The sequence below is a fragment of the Neophocaena asiaeorientalis genome, unplaced genomic scaffold, assembly GCF_003031525.2.
Source record: "Neophocaena asiaeorientalis asiaeorientalis breed wild unplaced genomic scaffold, Neophocaena_asiaeorientalis_V1.1 scaffold22, whole genome shotgun sequence".
Lineage (NCBI taxonomy): Eukaryota > Metazoa > Chordata > Mammalia > Artiodactyla > Phocoenidae > Neophocaena > Neophocaena asiaeorientalis.
The window spans coordinates 479,784-493,318 of NW_020174422.1; the positions used below are offsets into that span (position 1 = coordinate 479,784).

At 49.9% G+C, this 13,535-nt stretch overlaps 1 protein-coding gene across 1 annotated transcript in view; it reads right to left on the reverse strand.

Moving 5' to 3' along the window:
- ADCY5 (adenylate cyclase 5) overlaps positions 1 to 13,535 on the reverse strand; it is a 151,825-nt gene that overhangs the window by 14,107 nt on the left and 124,183 nt on the right. The window contains 3 exon segments of the mRNA XM_024756489.1: positions 1,892 to 2,067; positions 4,808 to 4,972; positions 5,411 to 5,527. Of these exon segments, the coding sequence (XP_024612257.1) occupies positions 1,892 to 2,067; positions 4,808 to 4,972; positions 5,411 to 5,527 (458 nt within the window).

Genomic DNA, 13,535 nt, shown 5'->3' on the forward strand with positions numbered 1-13,535 from the left:
GGCACATTCAGGAGGGGAGGCTTGCAGAAAGGCCAGCCCCAATTAGCATCTGGTCACCACGACCACAAATCACCCAGCCCTTACCTGGGAGCCTGGGGCCCCCCCAGCACATCCACCTGGGCTGAAGCCTGTCCCCTCTCCTACCCCAGCCAGTCGCTGCCACCCGGAGAAGGAGAAACACTACACCTGCACTGTCCAGTATGGTAGCCACTGGCTACTGAGCTTAAAATGTGGCTAGTACAGGTTAAAATGTCCTGTAAGTGTAAAATAGATACTAGGTTTTAAAGAATTAGTGTGGAAAAATGTCAAATATTCCATTAATAATTTTAAACTGACTATATATGAAAATAATACTCTGAATATATTGGTTAAATAAATACATTATTAAAATTGCTTGTTTTGCCTTTTTAATATAGCTACTAGAAAATTTTAAATCACATCTGTGGCCTGCATGATTTATCTAGTGGACAGTGCTGCCCTAGAGCCACACCAGGGTCTCCCAACCCAGAAAGGACCTCCATTCTCTGTGGCTGCTTCAACAGGAAGAGTGGAGGGGCTCTGGGGAGGGGCGGGGCAGGAGAGAAGGAGGAGGCAAAGTTCCCAGCTCCCGCCCTGATCCACAGGGAGAAGGGTCGACCTCCTCCCTCTCCTGTCCCCAAGGGACTGCAGCCTGCACCGCTCACGATGCGACAGCGTCTCCCTGTCATCTGCCCACAGCCCTGCACAGCTGTGGAGAGATTCTTCCTTGCATCTGACTTAGATCCTTCACAACATCTTCCTTTTCTCAGGCGATACTCTGCACAAGAAGGTAACATTTCCGACCCTGGAGTTATTGCCTATTTTATCCATGACTGTACCTTCACTGCCAAGCTCAGTGCCTGGAACAGGGTAGGCCCTCAATAAATATTTTTCAGTGAATGGACAGATGGATGAATGGATCCCTTCCTCTAACTCAGAGAAAGTACAGTTCACTGCATTTTCTCAGGGGACACAGACCTGTCACTCACGTGTTTTGCTCTTCCTGATGTATGTGTGTGGGGGGGATGGTAATGGGAAGAAAAAGGTACTACATATCAGGCACTTTACATACATCTTACTACTGTAGGTATTATTATTCCCAGTTTACCGGGAAAAAATAATGAGGTTCAGGAAAAATAGCCAAATGTGTGTCTGAGGCTGAGATTCAAACTCAATTTGACCCCAAATCAGAGCTCTTTCCCCTCACGGAGCTACCTCCCCTGGAAATCTGACATCTGTCACTATATGACCAGGCTGACTGCCAGCTAGATAGCCTGGGGCACAACCCCCATACTTGTCACCTCTGGGCTGTAGGATTTAACTGCTCACCACCACAGCCAGGAGCCTTTGAGCAGTGCACAAACTACCCAACCGTCCAGGGTGGCCCTGCCTACTTTGCTGAGTTGCTATGAGGATGAAAGGGATAACGTACGTCCAACTGTCTGGTTCGAGGCAGGACAAGTGCCTACGAACAGCAAAGGTTGTTCCTTTGCTTGCACACACCTTGCTTTCCAGCTCTGTTGGACCTTGACCCCTCTGGGCCTGAGGCGCAAGGGCAGTTAGGTGAAAATAGGTCATCAAAGGCTGCCCTGGACAGAGGAACAATTCACTGAAGCCTGAGGTCAGGACTGAGTAGGAGGCTGGAGGCAGAGGGACAGGGGACCTAGTAGCTCTGAGGCCACCCTCACCACTGGGGGAGGGATGGAGGGAAAGAAACAAGACACTGTGTTGCTTTGCCCCGGTGGTCAGAGCTGGGAGCAACAGAACACTCCCCTGGCAAGCCCCCTGCAGCCCAGGAACCCAGCCTCCCGCTCTTCCTGCCTCTCTGCAATGCCCCAGACCCCGTGCAGAGTGCGAGGCGGGTGCCACCTACATGGCGTTGGCTGTGACCAGTAGGTCGGCATTGTCAAAGAGCGTGACACCGGGCACCTCAACGACAAGCACATAGATGAGCTCGATGGCCAGCATGAGCACCAGCTTCCCGATGCAGCTGATCTGCAGGAACACGGAGCAGGCCAGCAGGCTGAGCAGCACGCTGTAGGTGAAGTACTGTGGAGAGAAGGTAGCGGCTTCAGCGCCCCGGGCCCTGCCCTCCCCCGGCCCCGCCCCCCAGCATCCCTCCAGTCTTGAGCTGTCCTCAGGTGAAACCGGGGGTCTGGGTATGCTTCTGCTGATGCAAACTTGTACTGTGGTGTGAGTGGCCCTGGGTAGGAACCAGGAGGTGGGGCTCCAGGCTGAGGAGGACCACTACCAGCGGTGTTGCCTAATGGTTAGAGCAGGGCTCCAGGCTCAGGCAGACTTGAGTTTCAGCCCTGATTCATTATGGACTGTTTGTGTGACTTAAGCCATTTATTCAACCTAAGCCTCAGTTTCCCCATATGCAAAACCTTCTATCTCATGGGCTTACTGTGATGATTACACAATAGGAAGCTCCTGGCACAGTGCATGGTGCCCTCCATTACTGTGGGACCGCAGGCCTCAGCCCCTGATCTGCAACATAACATGTGGTGGCAACATCTGAACTGACCTTATTTGGTGGCCAAACTGACCTACTGATGTGATGCGAATTATCACCTTTGCCCTGCTTCCTGTGACTATTCATACATTTTGCTGCAGAATTATTTCTGTGTTTCATTATCAGGTGCTGCCCATACTGCACTGGGGTGTGAGGTAACCTTTTTAAACCTGAAAAATTCCCAAGTCCAAGACATATCTGACCCAAAAGGCTTCAGATGAGGGACTGTGCTCTTCCCCGTACTTTGGGGAAATCCTGGTCTCTGAACCTCACTTTTTTTCTCAGACAACCAAGGGGCCAAACCAGGTGATCTCAGAGGTCGACTTCTGCTCTGTTGTCCCCTGACACTAGTCCTAGTCAGGTCAGCAACTATTATTTCTCTCTTTTAGCTTTAGCATTGTTATTTCTGCATCAGGCAGAGTGACTCATTGTTCGCTGCTTCCGCCTTGGGCTGGGGGCCAAATTTGGTGGCTGGCAGTGGGGCAGTCCCTTCTGCCTAGGCCTTCAGGAACCCAGAGAGGGACGGCAGAGGCCCCTGGCGGTTGGGAGGGGGAGGGACCAGCCTCAAGTCACCGGCAGGAAAGGGGCAGAGGAAGGAGTAGGGAAGGCACAACCCGATACATCAGCCCTAAGGATAATAGTCCTGTCCTTGCGGGATGGGGAGGGGAACCCAAGCGCCAGCCTGGATTCCTATTCAGACCCTGGGCCCAGACATCCAGGAGGCCAAGGCTTAATACTGAGGTCCACCTCAGGGTCTGTGAGGAGTTGCTGAAAAAGAACAACACTTGTGGGTTGGGGCCAGCCGGAGGGGTCTGTAGCTGGTAGGGCCTGGGATCTGAGGGCCTGAAATTGATCGGGCTGGTGAGAGCTGAAGTCGGTGACCAGCCAACCATCTGCCACAAACGAGGAACCAGAGCAGGCCCTGACACCACTGCTTTGTTCCCCCATTCTCCCACGGGGCAACCACCAAGGGGCATGTGTCATGACCAAAACCAGCCTCTGCTTCTCAGCAAACAGCCCTCAGGCAGCAGCTCCCGTGGGCTGTCGGCCAGGTGTGAGAGGGAAGAGAGGTGGGGAGCAGAGGGCGGGTGCTGGAGCATGGCTGCCTGGGCAGAGGGAGGGCTCGGCGGGGGCCCAGGGACAACTGGTCTAGGTGAGCACCGGTGAGGGGGAGCCCTACCCCTCACTGAGTTTCCCTTGCCCATGTGTACAGGATCAGGTCCATTCCCTGGGGCGGGGGAGGGAGGCCAGCACTGTGACAGCCCACGGGGCCCTCACTGTGGTTCTGAACCCTTGTTATGAGTCATGGGCCCTTTGGGAATTGGATGGAAAGCACGGGCTTTCTCCCCAGAAAAGGGCAAAAACTGTCATCATCTTACAGGTTTCACGTGAGCCCCGTCAGGGAGCCGGGTTGTGGGAATCACCCAATGCTTGGAGCAAATACCCTGGGCTGGAAGCCTGGCCCTGCTGCTCGCTGCAAAACGGCTCCCTGAGGAAGCATGGCAGGGTGAACGAAGCAGCTCGCATACCGTAGGCGCTTAATGCACGCTGCTCTCGAAAGGTTCTCGCCATTTTTCAAACCCAATAACCTGTAGGTACATGATTTCTTTTTGGGGTGACGAAAATGTTCTAAGATTAGATGATGATGATGGCTGCCCAAGTTTGTGAATATACTAAAAGCTACTGAATTATACTTTGAATGGGTGAACTTGGCGGTAGTACTGGTTTGGGATTGGGTTCCCTTTGCTCCGCTCTGCTCTCTGACCCATGGCAGAGGGGTCAGACAGGTCCTCCTGAGGCCATATCAGGAATGCAGCTGAGGCTGAGGGTTGAGAAACAGCTCTGCCTTCAGGTTAAGAGCAAGAATTCTGAAGCTAGGTGACCTGGGTGGGAGCTCTGGCTCTGCCACTTACTAGCTGCGTGACCTTAGGCAAGTTACTTAACCTCTCTGTGCCTCAATGTCATCTGTATAAAATAGTATCTTTGTCATAGGGTTGCTGTGAGGATTAAATGAGTAAATGTGAAGCCCTTAGCACAGTGTCTGGCACATGGTAAATACCATATAAACAATAGCTATGCTATTATTGTTGTTACTGCTATACTGAGGAGGTCGGCCTTGTTCACTGGTGTCTGGCACAAAGAGTGAGAGAGACTGAGGGGGAAGGAGGTCTCTGTAATGGCAGAGGGCCCCTGACTGTCCATCAGAGTAGCCAAGGGCAGAGAGGGCTGGGGTGGCAGGTCCCCATCCGTGTCCAGTCCCTCCCTGCCCAGTACCTCGGGGAAGTTGCAGCTGGGCCAGGGGCTGCCGCAGAAGCCCCACTCATCACCCAGGCTGTAGTTGCCGGCTGACTCCACCACGTGGCACGCGCTGACCTGGCTGGCACTGATGTTGTGTTCGTCCGCCAGGCAGCCAATCAGGTCCTTGGAGTTGCACGTGAACTGGTGGGGGAGGAGAGGGTCAGCCTGTGGGGACCAGGCCAGGGTAGCTCATCTCCACAGGCAGCAGGTGCCCATCCCGCCTCGCCTCAGGTGCAGCCTGACACTGGCCGGGACAGGAGAGGAGTCTGGAAGAGGCCGAGGAACGGGTAAGATTTGCCCAGCTACCCAGGGCAGGGCTTGTAAACCTCCCTTGGGGCATACTTCCCTGAGTCTCTCTGGCTCCTCCAGCCTCGAGAGTGAGGACATAAGGCTGTGTAAGAGGCTTTAGGAGCTAAATCTGATCCCAGACCCAAGGTGAGACCCAAATAAGAACTTCCAGGGGGGAGAATGCCAGGGCCTGGGGGAAAGTCTCCTCCCAGCCCATGCTTGTGAGGTACAGGGCTCCACTGGGTTTCACCCAACGGGCTGAGGAAGTGCTGGGGAGGTGGAGCCACCCACCATGTTGACAAAAGCCGACAGGAACACCAGGGTGATGGTGAACACGCCCACCAGGGTGCTGTTCATCTTGGACCGCACGATCTTCCTGGAGAGCCTCTGCAGCGGGGCCGGGAAGAGCTGTCACGGGGCAGAGGGAGGACAGACACGGAACAGAATTCAGTGGACTCCGCACACCACCACAGAGGAGCTCGGTGGACGCCCTCCCCACCTTTGTCTCTCGCCAACAGAACCACAGGGGCTTTCCTGACCCCCTCCCTGTGGGCGAGCCTCCAGCCTCGCACTGTTGCACCCCCGCTTCCAGGCCAACCACAGCACAGATTCTGCAGCTGGCCAGAAGGGGGTCCACCTGGGGAGCTCACAGGTAAGAGAGGTAGGACGAAAGGAAAGATGCTACCTTCACCCCAACGGGGAAGCAGAGAAAAAAGCACATGTACCCGCTGTGTGAATGCTGGGCCGCTTGGAGTTACAATCAGGGAGGGGCAGGAGGTGGGAGTGAAGGAGACATGGAGGTGCCCAGAACGTTTCCAGGGAGGGTCAGAAGGCTTCAGGGAAGTAGGGAGCTGTGGGTCTGAGGGCTTGGAGAGAACCTGGGGTCTGGAGGAAAGGGATGGGCACGTGAGAAGGGGGCAGAGCAGCGTGTAAGCGGACAGCAGGGCCCCAGTCGTGTGAATTAAGTGAGCTTTTCTTCAGCAGGATGCCCATGGATCTGCCATTTCCCTCACCTAATCCTCCCTGTATTTCCTTCAGCTAGACAAACTGTATGTCCACTCAAGACCCACTGCGGTTTTGGTAATTAAATGATTGGGTCTACCAAATCTGATATACTTGGCCTTGGCCCCCATGTGCCCTTCATCTCCCAAGCAACCTAGACTAAAAAAGAAGTTGACAGACCCCAGAAAACTGAAGTAGTGGATTTGTGCTCCCCCCATCCCACCTACCTTAATGCCTCCTGGTAAGGCTGATCTGCAAGCATGCCATGCGGCCTTTGGAAACCCCTAAGGGCGGACGAAGGTGGTGGAAAAAGCACTCACCAGAGCCTGGAGGCCCGGGTTCTAGGCGTGGCTTTTCCTGTGCGACCCCTGAGCACACCTGCACATTCTGGCTGAGAGTGCCAGACCTCTGATACAGAGCGTTTCTGTAGCTGGTCACACAGACAGCTAAGTAGGCAAGGGGACACAGTGGGACCACGGTGTAACTGCTCGTTCCCAGTGTGGAGAGGACTGGCTTGTGTGCCACAATGTTTAAGGCCAGCGAGTGCCGGGCCCTTGGTCCAGTGTTCCTCAGCTGTGACCCAAACTCACTACATGCAGGGCGTCTACACGGGCCCATCAGGTTGCCCTCATGGGCCTTTGGGAAACCAACACCAATATGCTGATGTTTGTGCTGTTTGCTGTGCTGTGAGTAATAAAGTCTCTTGTCTCTGACCCAGGGGTCTCGTGACGTCTGCCAGTATCTATGAAAGAGCAACAAGCTAATGTATTAGCTTGTAATTAGGGTAAAACCAAATCTCAGGCCCTTCATACTTCTTGACACCACGAAAGTGCCCTGCTTACCCCCTCAGTCTTGGGCTTTGGGTTGGGCATGCATGTAGGGAAGCAGTATATCTTTGCACCCCAAATCCTCCTCCATCCTTCCAACAAGGCCACTTCCTATTCAGCAGAGGGAAAGAAGGGACCACAGAGAAGGAATGCAGCAGTGGCAGAGGCCTGCAAGCCATTCAGGCTCTAGGCTGAGTGGTGAAGACCTTGGACCTCCATGTCCCCAGCAGGGGTGCCTCTCAGATGTGTTCATGGATCATCAAGTCTGTGGCATTCTTCTGAAAAAACACTTCCTTCTGGGGTAATAAAGGAGGCACTCTGACTGAACCCTCTAACATGGCAGAAGAAAAGACATGTGTGATTTGGAGAACATAAGCTTGGATTAAAATATTGCTTTAATAGACATAGAGATCAATGGAATAGAGTGAGAGTCCAGAAATAAACCCTTACCTTTACGACTGATTGATTTTGACAAGGTAGCCAAGAAAACTGAATGGGGAAAGAATAGTCTTTTCAACAAATGGCGCTAAGACAACTGTATCTCCACATGCAAAAGAATGAATTTGGAGCTTACCTCACACCATAAACAAAAATTAACTTGAAATGGATCAGAAACCTAGATGTAGGAGCTAAAACTATAAAAGTCTTAAAAGAAAATACATAAGTAAATCTGGATTTAGGCAATGGTTTCTTAGATATGACACCAAAAGCACAAGCAAAAAGGAAAAAACAGATAAGTTGGACTTCATCAAAATTTTGAAGATTTGGGCTTCCCTGGTGGCGCAGTGGTTGAGAATCTGCCTGCCGATGCAGGGGACACGGGCTCGAGCCCTGGTCTGGGAAGATCCCACATGCCGCGGAGCAACTAGGCCTGTGAGCCACAACTACTGAGCCTGCGCGTCGGGAGCCTGTGCTCCGCAACAAGAGAGGCCGCGATAGTGAGAGGCCCACGCACCGCAATGAAGAGTGGCCCCCGCTCGCCGCAACTAGAGAAAGCCCTCGCACAGAAACGAAGACCCAACACAGCCAAAAAAAAAAAATTTTTTGAAAATTTTTCCTTCAAATAACACCATCAAGAAAGTAAAAAAGGTGTGGGTGAGGATGTGGAGAAATTGGGACCTTTGTTTGTTGCTGGCAGTTATGTAAAATGATATAGCTGCTGTAGAAAACAGTATGACGATTCCTTAAAAAATTAAACACAGAATTATCATATGATCCAGCAATTCCATTTCTGAGTATATACCCAAAAGAATAGAAAGCAGGGGCTTATACAGATATTGGCACATTCATGTTTATAGCAGCATTATTTTCAATAGCCAAAAGGTTAAAGCAACTCTAGTGTCCAGCTATGGATGAGTGGGTAAACAAAATGTGGTATACATACACAATGGAATATTATTCAGCCTTGAAAAGGAATGAAATTCTGAAACACGCTACAGCATGGATGGCACCTTGAAGACATTATGAAAAAAGCCAGTCACAAAAGGACAAATACTATATGATTCCACTTTTTTGAGGTACCCAGAGCAGTCAAATTCATAGAGACAGAAAGCAGAATGGTGGTTGCCAGGGAAGAGGGCAGAATGGGAAGTTATTGTTTAATGAGTATAAAGTTTCAGTTTGGAAAGATAAAAAAGTCCTGGAGATGGATAGTGGTGATGGTTGCACGACAATATGAACGTACTTAATGCCACTCTACTGTAAACTTAAAAATAGTTAAAATAAAAAATTTATATTATGTATATTTTACCATAAATTAAAAATGATTATGAAAAGGAAAATGAAAAGACAATCCACAGAATGGGAGAAAATTGTTGTAAACCATATATCTAATAAGGGTCTTATAACCAGAATATGCACAGAACTCTTACAACTCAACAAGAAAAGACAAACAACCCAATTAAAAAATGGACAAACAGGGAGTTCCCTGGTGGCCTAGTGGTTAGGATTCCAGGCTTTCACTGCCATGGCCCCGTCAGGGAACTGAGATCACACAGGCCACGAGGCGTGGCCAAAAACAAAACAAAACAAAAAAGCCCACAAATACTATGAATAGACATTTCTCCAAAGAATCTACACAAATGGACAACAAGCACATGAAAAGATATTTGACATCAACAGTCATCAGGGAAATGCAAACCAAAAACAAAAGCAACCACTTCGTATCCACCAGGATGGCTATAATCAAAAAGTCAGATAATAACAGGTGCTAGTGAGGATGTAGAGAAATTGGAACCCTTGTACACTGCTGGTGGGAATGTAAAGTAGGGCAGCTACTTTGAAAAACAGCTTTTCAGTTCCTCAAAATATGACCCAACAATTATTCTCTTAGGTACATACCCAAGAGAACTGAAAACATAAGTCCATACAAAACCTTGTATACAAATGTACATAGCAGCATTATTAATAACAGCCTGAAAGTGGAAACTACCCAAATATCCATCAACTGATGAAGGAACAAACAAAATGTGGTATATCTACACGATGGAACATTACTTGGCCATAAAAAGGAATAACGCGCTGTCAGATAGATAGTACATCATGAACGAACCTTGAAATATGCTAAGTGAAAGAAGCCAATCTCAAAAGGCCACATAGTGTATGATTCCATTTATACAAAATGTCCAGAACAGGCACATTCATAGAAACGGGAAGTAGATATGAGGTTGCTAGGAGCTGTGGGAACAGGGAACAGGGAATGAGGAGTGACTGCTAAAAGGTACGGGGCTTCTTCTGGGGATGATGACAATGTTCTGGAATTAGTGGTGATAGCTGCAGAACTTTATGAATATAGTAAAAACTACTGAATTATAATTTTATAACCTTTATAAAGGTGAATTTTATGGTATGTGAATTATATCTCAATAAAGCACTTATTAAAAAAAATCCTGCTCAGCCTCTTACTGTGTGATCCTGGGGAAGTCATCAAGGGCTCTGAGTTTCCTTATTGGTAAACAGGGAATATATACTTTCCAGGGTGGTTATGAAATGATGCACTTGAAAGCGCTTTGAAAACTGTTAAAGTCCATAGAAAATTTACTTAATATTTGCATTTTAAAGAGCTATGTTGTCGATAAGAACAAAAGTCCTTGTTTCTCAGTAAAGGAATTTTTGGTTTCACAGCTGTGGAAAGTGTTTTGGCACTAGCATGAGGATCTTACTCTGAAATGGTATGACAGATGGCTTCTAATCGCTGCCTGCTTAAAATTTTGCCATTTCATTCCCCCATCCCCCGTGTTGCTTAAACCATTTCAGTCCTGATCACCCTATCCGTCAACTGAACGGCTTCTTTCATCGCCAGTGTAATGACTTGGTTTAGACAAAACTTATTAGAAGATGGTAAAGCCTTTATAGAAGGTGGTTGGGGAACAGTATATGCACACAGGCTTCCTGGTGAACCTGGGACCAGGAGCCCCACAGGGGCCACCCAGAGAAGAACTGCAGGCTATTAAACAAAATCCAACCTGGAATACTATAGCTCAGGGGTCCCCAACCCCCGGCCTGTTAGGAACCGAGCCGCACAGCAGGAGGTGGGCGGCGGGCCAGCGAGTGAAGCTTTATCTGCGGCTCCCCATCGCTCGCATTACCGCCTGAGCCAGCCCCACCCCCACCCCCATCCCGTCCGTGGAAAAACTGTCTTCCACGAAACCAGTCCCTGGTGCCAAAAAGGCTGGGGACCGTTGCTACAGCTCTAACATCTCATGAGTGATTACCTCAATGCATTGCCTTTTTACAAGCCATTTTCCCTTGTCACCCTTTCAAAAGACCTGCTCTTGACTTAAAGTCTCAGCAGGAACCCAGGAATTGCTGCCTTTTTGAAGTCTCCAGAAGATCTGACATCCTGCCCTGGCACTGGTTTATAGAGTATCTCATCTCCTGTAACAAAAAGTTCACCTGTATGTTGACCCCAAATCCCACCTTTACTAACCCCGGTGTGGACAATAAAATTCTTCACCTGGAGTAGAATCTCCTCGCCGGGCTGCTCTACAGCTGCATACAGATCCTGGAGAGCATTTTTCTGGAAGGATAATTGTGTCTGTGCAAACCAATTGCTCAGTGCCTGTTCACCATCAGAGCTCAGAAAAAGAATCAATTAAAAGAAAAAGTTCCAACCCCAATATGATTAATTCAAATCAATTCAACTTGAAAAATGGAAATGGCGACACAATTAATAAACCATGACTGGGGTGAGGGACAGTTTTGATCCTGGCCTCTCAGGAAGTCTCCAGGCAAATCAATGACCTCCCTGGGGTCCTGGCTCCCTGTCTGTCACGTGGGACCAGGGTATTGCAGGAATGAAATAAGGTGATGAAATCTGACAGCAAAATAATGTAAGAAAACAGACTTTCTGACAAGGAGTTAATAAATGAAGCAGTGGCTCCTACTTCAGAAAAATATTTTTAAAGATATGAAAACTTCAGAACAAGACAGGAAGATGCTGACCCATAGTAGACGCTGACTACTGCTCTTATCACCTGGCCTTTCAGCGGTCAACTGGACATATTAACAGAGGCAGTGTCCTGGAGGGGAAGGACTGTGGACTCTGGAGTCAAGAACAATCTGGGTTTAAACCCCGGCTATACCACTTCTTAGCTCCGGGACCTAGGGAAAGCTGCCTAACTGCTTGGAGTCTCATTTTCCTCACCTGCAAAGTGGATATAATAAAAGCCACCTAAAGGTTTGGGAAACGCTAGTCAAGGTGGCATGGCTGGGCTCTGGACCCAAGATGGCTTGACTTAAAAGCCATGGGAGGAACCTAAGATCTCCTTCCTGAAAATGAAGCCTTCTCCACCCCCAAACGAACGTGCCTGACAGCAACACATCCTCTTCAAGTGGGCAAAGTGTGACCCCAAGCCTCTGGAAAGCGGAGTGTGGGGATTCTGGAGTCGTCACAAGACAGAAGCCAGCTGGGAGGTGAGAGGTACTGGTTGAGGAGTAGGGCCCTGTTTTAGAAGCTGTGGAAGGGAGTCAGGAGGGCGTGGTAGGAAGGAGGGCCGGCAAGACGGGACTTGGCTAGCTTCAGGCTTCGGGGAGAGGAGAGGAGGCTTTTAGGTGACTGCACAGAGCAGATGAGGGCCTAGAGGAAGCCCTGGTCAGTTTCCAGGAGGTCAGACAATCAGGTCCAGGAGGTCAGTGGGAGACAAGCCAAGAGGGAGCCAGCAGCCTAGAAGATGAAAGAGATTGAAACACACACACACACACACACACACACACACACACACACACACACACACACACACACGCACACGCACACGCACACATGTGCGGCCCTGTAGCTGAGTACTCCTTCTGGGCCTGTCTGTATCCAACCCCCAAACCGCAGGAAAGCAGAGTTTGGCCTTCTGAGTGAGAACGTGCTAATGAGCCACAGGAGAGAAAGGGGGCCCAGTCAAGTGCGGGGACAGAAGGGAGCCACTCTCTTCCACCTACTTGGGCGGTGGTAGCAGAAGTGCTGGCACTGTCAGGGGCAGGCCTGAGCTGCCTCACAGGATGAGGGGGCAGAAGCCACAGGGGGACTGACAGAGCAGTCAGAGCTGGCCAAGGAGGGAAGGGGCTGTACTCAGGAGACATGAGTGAGCTCGCCATCCCTGGAGCTGACACGGCAGAGGCTGGCCCACCCCTTGCAGGGTTATGCAAAGAGGTTCCGGCCTCAGGAGGGTGTCTGGGCTGCCTCACTGTTCGGGCCCCTACCAATCTGAGATTCTCTGAGTTTGGGGACCACATGTGACGGCAAGAAGGGATTTAGCATGGTTTTCTCTGACGAAAGCAGCTCTGGAGCCCAGATGAGCACCGATGCCAAGGGAAGGAAGGAGTGGTGCGTGCAGATGTTCAGACCGGCCCTCTAAGACAGCTTCACCAGAAGGACACGCTCAGGGGATGATCCCTAGGACAAGGCATCCCAGAGACAGAGGGGCTCCAGAGGGCAGCTGATGCTCTGAGAAATCTAGGTGTGTGTGTGTGACCTGGGCCAAGCCGTGTCAGGAAAAGATCATACAGGCCCAAGATGGAAAAAACAATCAGAGCCTTCGGTGAGCAGTACATTTCAGAAAAGCAGAAAGGACCCAGGAATTGCTCCCTGACAGACAGCTAAGACAACTCTGTTGACTAACTCAGACCACACTTTCTTCACGTTTCTCTCTTCGAAAAGGATAAAATATGGATGATTTAAGAAAGTAAGTCCAAGTTGTTTTGGGGAACTGGAAAAGTAAATGAAACAGAGAAAGAGACCATGTCTGACAGGACCGCTTGGCTTTGGATCTGCGGAGCCCATAGCAGGCAGGGGTAATTTAGGAACTGCTGTATCTCATCGGAAAGCCACTAGCCATGATTTCTGAGAAACTGTGGAAATCAGATGAAAAATGTCTGAGTTCTGGCAAATCTTTTCACAGGAAGAAACAGAATGACACTGAAAATTCCAGTCCAGTCAGCTTCACAGCAGTACCTGAAAAGGTCATACAATCAACTTTCAGTCAGTCGGCCTCAGGCAGTGTGACAGGGGAAGGGGGGCCAGGCCGCCCTGCTGCAGAGATGCCAAAAGGGAGACTTACCCCTTTCACATCTCACTATGCAGTTAATCCACAACACAA